The sequence below is a fragment of the Atta colombica genome, unplaced genomic scaffold, assembly GCF_001594045.1.
Source record: "Atta colombica isolate Treedump-2 unplaced genomic scaffold, Acol1.0 scaffold281, whole genome shotgun sequence".
NCBI lineage: Eukaryota > Metazoa > Arthropoda > Insecta > Hymenoptera > Formicidae > Atta > Atta colombica.
Window position 1 is genome coordinate 894,599 of NW_017259383.1, and position 6,504 is coordinate 901,102.

General features: G+C 32.7%; 1 protein-coding gene across 8 annotated transcripts in view; it reads right to left on the reverse strand.

Moving 5' to 3' along the window:
• Nucleotides 1-3,115: 3,115 nt before the first annotated feature.
• The window catches only part of LOC108689921 (ensconsin), a 174,772-nt gene continuing 171,383 nt past the window's right edge, over nt 3,116-6,504 (reverse strand). For all 8 annotated transcript variants that reach the window (XM_018196895.1, XM_018196893.1, XM_018196894.1 and 5 more), the window contains 2 exons: nt 3,970-4,226; nt 3,116-3,797 (listed from right to left, as the gene is read on the reverse strand). In XM_018196895.1, coding sequence (XP_018052384.1) covers nt 3,784-3,797; nt 3,970-4,226 — 271 coding nt within the window. In that variant the 3' untranslated portion in view covers nt 3,116-3,783. The remainder of the gene's footprint in view (nt 3,798-3,969; nt 4,227-6,504) is intronic.

The window sequence follows — 6,504 nt, forward strand, 5'->3', positions numbered from 1 at the left end:
AATAACGTATAAAAATATAATATTTTTAAAAAATATATAATTAATTATATAAATGCTTTTTAAAAGTATGATTTATATTTAATTTTACATTATACGTTGTGATATATTTATAATGAGTCATAAATATCATTTTTGATAAATAGCCGCATGTAAAAGTTTCATTTTGCGCCGCGGTTTAATTTTCCAGAACGTTGAACCCGCAGGATGTTGCCCTCGCGTAACCAAAATCCTCATTTCGCCCAGAGGCGATCCTTTTCACCTCCTGTAATAACGCAGGAATCTGCGTATTACGTCGTTTGATTAATTAATTTACGCCGATGAAGCGCCGGATTACTAACCCTCAGGGCTGCAAGCTTTTCCTTGCCTTGTCTTCTTCGCGAAGAAACGAAGTAAATAAACAATTCCATCCGCTTTTTCAGTTGCCATTATACATCTAATGGTGTTAACATTAACCGTGACAACAGTTGCGCAGCAAGCAAATAATTGCATCGTGTAAATTTGCTAAACGGCGTGACTGCCGGTTCACACAAAGGTATATCTTAATTCTCTCGAAATGGGCTTTTCATTGTTTGAAAATTGTTCATATAACATGTTATTTTCTAAATGATTTCATTTACTCTATTATCATTCTTGAAATTTTGTAGCAGTTTAAGTTATGTAGCAAAGAATCTGAATTCCATTTATTTTCATAAAATGTTAGCATAAACCAAGATTTATTAGATATTGATTTTATAAAAACTGGATGTATGATGATGACAATTTTAATTTCACATAAAAAATAAAAGCAATATATTTATATATTAGGTGTAGTAAAAAGAAATCCATTATTTTTGCATGAAAGTGAATGGAAAAATAATGGATTTCTTTTTACTACACCTAATATAAAAATTTTTTTTTCCACATATAAAGCTTAATATATAGATTTTTATCGTCGTATAAACAACTTTATAAACTATTATACGCTAATCTTTTATTGATAATAATAAAAAATGGCTTTACAAAATGAAGAAAAGTTTGCGATAAGAAAGACAAAGGAATAGTCTCTACTGTTGAACACTATTCTTGAGATAACAATGAATAATTGAAGAAGAGGCTCCGAAGGGGAGGAACACGCGAGGAGAGTCTAGTATGGGAAACTACTTTCTGTGTTAGAAGGGTAAGAGAAAGCATCGTATTCATGAGAGGCACGAAGATACAAGCATTAATTTTTGCGAGTGTGAGACTCGAGGGACGAGTTGCATCCACGATGCATCCCGGAGGCTGCGCCGTATTTTATTGCGTGAGGTTTGCAAGTTTACATTACCAAGAGAGGATCTGTTAGTTTCGGTAAGGTAAAGGTTTATAGGGTGGCGAGAAATGTAGAAGTATTCGCGCTACACCGTTATAAATGGCCGCAACAACTGCAGTTGGTCTTAATAAGTAGAATTACTACAGAGATCTTCAGTATAGAGCGGCGTATTAAACAGAATAATCATGTATAAGTGTCATGGAACAAAAAGGAAAGAGCAAAATCAGCACAAATTCTGGGATTTTTTTCAGTATTAAGTATTTATTACATACAAGCATTTTTTACAATATGAAGTAAGTTTGTTTCTTTAGACATGACTGGTGATATTTAGCATTTTTTTTTTCGTTATTGTATATTTAGAAACATTCTCTCATATTCTATTTAATTACCATTATTATTAGGTATTCTTATAGAATAGTTTTAATAGAATCTCAACCAAATCTAATAAAAATAGTATAAGTGTACACATGACGCAGGGATAATATACGGTGTCCAAACGATTAATAAATATTTAAAAGAAGAACTAATATAAATAAGTTTCATACAATAAGTCGTACGAATCGGGCGTTTCCAAGTTCGTTATAGTTGAAATTTTTACAAGACAAACGCAGAAACAATTTCTCATATGAGAACGGGCGATAAAATATATCAATAAATCTGTCACTTTGCATGGTTTCAGGCTGTGTATACGCCTTTTTTGCTCGATTTTCTTTTTAATGATCGAGACATTTTCGGCGTATGAACAAGTGACTCGCGATGTAACTCTGTACAAATACGTTCACTCTAACAACTCTCAATAAAAATATATATTAATCGTTCATAAGAAAATATATTGATTATTCACGAATGATAGAATTTTTCCCGGCGCCCGAAAAATAAGTCGCACATGCGAACGAAGAAAAATCTCGAATTAAAAAAATTATTAACGAGAAAATTTGAATTTTATAATACATATCAGTTTGATAAATCCTCTACGCCGATTATGATAAAATGCGAATAAAGTAAAGAGCGAGGGGAAAAGGGAGATAAATCTCGCGCGTAAATGTACGAAAAATTGAATAACAAACAATTTGTACACTAATCCTATCATTTTTCTAATGTTGACATTTCTCTCGATTATATTTTTTCGAAAATCAGAATAACAGAAATGTTCGTTTCTCTATTCTTGTTATAAATAATTTGTCAAACTCTATCGTGAAATAGGGCGAGCGCAAAATATAAAGCATGCTACCGATATATTCCACGTCTCAGAATTTTTATGTTGTAAATAATGACAAGTAAAACTCACTTTTTGGATGCTGCAGCGATATTCGCTTTTACGTTATGCATTAACGTTGCAATATCGATCGTGTTTATCTTCATCGAATAAAGTGCAATTAAATTCCATCCATAGTATCTCTCGCATAAATTCTTACAATTAACGTTACTAGATCACTCACCGTTAACTTATGCAGCGGCTATCTCACAAAGCAATCAGCATTATCGTCTTCGTCATCACAGCTAGAAAATTTATGCACGATCCGCGAAAAAACGTAACGATAGTGAAATCTAGCAAATATCTAGAATATATACCAATGTTAAGTAGGCCCTCTAAATGAAATACGATAAAAAAAAGAAAAAAACAGTAAGATTGCTTGACTAGTGAGCGCACGCCCCAAAATCTGGTATGGAAGAAAAGTTTTCTCTTTTTCTATCTACTTTTCCCCATCTCGTATCTGTAGAATGTCTCTTATGAATCCCCTATTTCAATAACGCGCTTAGATCTACTCATGAAATTGTTATAAGATAGTACCACGCTACGTTATCTTATATGTTAGGGACATTCTCTAATCCATTGTTTTGGCAGATACGTTCTCAGCATTTGATCCGACTTCTATTTTACCTCTCTTTTTCTTTTGCGTCTTGTATGTTTATTCGTCATTTACTCTCTGTGCAATTTCCAATTTTGTCATCTCTATTGATTAACGCCTCAAACATCTTAATCTACACACGCATGTATGTGTGATAAGGGCGAAGTCGTGTGTGTATATGTGTGTTTGCGTGTGTATGTGAGAGAAAAAAAAATAATTTTGTCGATTCGTTATCATAAAATATGTCCGTAATGAACATCTGAAAATGATGTGTTACAAATAGGCCTCAATTCCCTTCCTTTAGAAAGTTACATTTGTCTAATAGCGTACTACGACACACAGATTGAGTGTCCATACCTGCTGTTGCGTAATAATAATCAATTAACATTATATATTATTTTACACTTCTTTCTTCCCGGTGACGACGCTTAGAGCTCGGCATGATTGTGAGGTACGGGGATAGTCTTTACGCCCTCATTCTCGCTTCACCGAGATATCCCCTTTACACATGATACGTCGCGCGACGGCGGTTATTTACATTATCATAAACAACAACGTCTCGTTTCGAATGTTACCGCTCGTTATGAGCAATTCGGTTGCCCAACTGCTCGTTTTCTGTTCGTCCGGGAACGTTTAAGAGACACCTTATGATAGTAGATCTGCAAAGAAAAACAGAGACAGCATTTATATAAGAGTATGTATCTAGGTATTTTCGGTTAAAATGATGTATTATCCATTTATAGTTGTAATATGTAGATTCTATAAAATCGCGATTCCAGTTTTCTTTATTAAATCCAATGATTAAAAATGTAAAGACCTTGATTTATATACCTGGTACTTGATTGTTATCCTGTGGCTTGTTGATGAAATTGTCCTGGAACGGATTAACATTGGCATTAGTAGCAGCGGGCACGAACCCCATCGGAGTAAACGGCATCGCTGCCGGATTCAGATTGGAGTTGAGAGTATCCTCATTCGCCAGATTGGGTGTCAGTTCGAGTATTGGCCCAGTATCGTAGCCGGTACTGTTATTACTCAGAGTATCGAAGTCCGACAGGTCTAACAGGTTGGTCACGTTGTTTTGCTTGCTATAAAATGAATCAAATGAAAAACATACAAAAACTAAGTTGGTAGCCAGACATACGGATTAGGGACTACGACTTAAGCGACTATTTACGATCACTAACACGGAATCGCCGCCGCTAAATTAGCTAAGCCGATTGCGAACGATTCATTAACACCTTCAGTTGAATCACTAAAACGAAATGAAACGGATTTTGTCGGATAGGAACATAGTTCGCGATTCTATATACATCTAAAAAACGTCACCAACTGAATGATATAAAGCTAGATAAAAATAACTAAATAACGCATCGGATAAATATAAAGCGCTTATGCGTCAATTGTTCTGCGTTATTGATCATATAATTGCTTCTCAAATTACAGACTTTAAATATCTTGAGGGGGCAACTATTTTGATGTAACTATATAAATAACTATTATAAGCGATGAAGTCTGATAGAAATTGCTTTTATGCGTAGCAGTACTAACCAAGAAGGTCGACAACCTTTTGCGGTCCTTTGTAATATCCAATATATATCTTTCGTCTGTTTTTGGTCGAATAAAAAAATTTATTAAATATAACTAATATAATTTACGTATATTATTCTTGTTGGATCGCAACAGGTTTCTGTTTAAATAACTACGGGAACCAATTAGTTAAATTGATATACACGTGTCAACTGTGTAACTATAATAATCATAGCTTGCTAGAACATATTACAGCAAAACAGCAAATATAGATCTAATTTACATAAAAAATTGAATTACATTCGATCGAATCACACTCGTCGGATTAAGATATTAGAGAAGAAAATTCATGCCACATTTGATTTTTTCTTCTTTCGTTTATTTTCCTATACGGGTACCTTTGTGTAGGATTTGTGGATGTGGTGTGCGTGAAGAGACGTTTTCTCACGAAAAAGTACTATATCGGAAAATGTGGAAGTAAATAGTACATAGCAAAAGTAGGCAGTAAGTTGACATATATCGCGCTTGGTATACAATACACACAAGCATGAGGAACTCAGACAATCATTGTGCAAGGAAAAGAACAAGCCACACCATATCAACATTAGTTAACATGCATTGGTGATTTGTTACGAAAATCAGTCGCACTTACGGTACACTGGTCAATAAATGGAAGAACACTTTTTATTAGTACCTAATTGAGGAGGAAAGATCAAAGAGAGATACTCAGCAAAGATGATATTTATAAATTATTATACTATATATTTATTATATGAAATGTTGCATTTAATGTAACTGCGATACGTCATTATTTTGCTACTTTGCAAAAGTCATGTTAGCATTATTCATCCTTACTGAGTTGGTATATTGTGAAATCACAAAACGAAACTTTTCGATGACTCATTAGATTTATGCCGTTTGTTTCTCTTTACATTATATATATATACTCAGATTTATTTGTCCTATGTGATTTAACACTAAATATATTCTGCAGTTTTGTTAATATTTTTTTTAATTTCATATTTTGTGTACGATATTACATAACGTTCTTCCACTCGTTTACATAATACCTAATGACGATCGAAGTACGCGATTCTCGTTATCTTAGACAATCTAGCTAAAAATAGTATGTAAATTTGCCGTAATACATAGCTGAATATCAATTATAAAATATATGTAACTATTACAATAGGTGATATACAATATACATTCTCATATTTGCAATCTCATTATCACCGCGATAGTAATGTTAGTCTCATAATTTATTATTGATTAATATGTTGCTAATCGTGCAACTAATCATATCATAAACGGCGAGTCGCAATGGCGTGCTTATTATGCTCGTCAACCGTTATTCTGACTACTTTTGCAATGTACAATACGCATGGGTTACTCAGAATATTTGCATGAAGCGATAAATGTTCGGTGAAATTAATTTCGATAGGCAGTTCCTTCCTGTAGATGTCTTAGGAAAGCGCAGTATATATAAACTTTTTTACTAAATAACCGTTTATTATAATAATGTATATAATAATATATTGTTCATTTGCTATAACAATATAACAAAAAATTGTCATTCTTTAATTAATTGTAAAAAAACAGAAAAAAATAAAGAAAAAAAAAGAAAAAATATATACTTTAAAAGTATATACATACTTTTATTCCTTTACGAGTTCTTACATAAAAATTTCATTTCAAAATTAATATTACCTACAAAATTTTATTGATTCAAAACATTCACTTATTTACTAGAAAATTTAGTATTTTGAGTTGTATCTTTGCTGCAGCAAATGAACGATATATACATATACACACACACACATATATATATATATA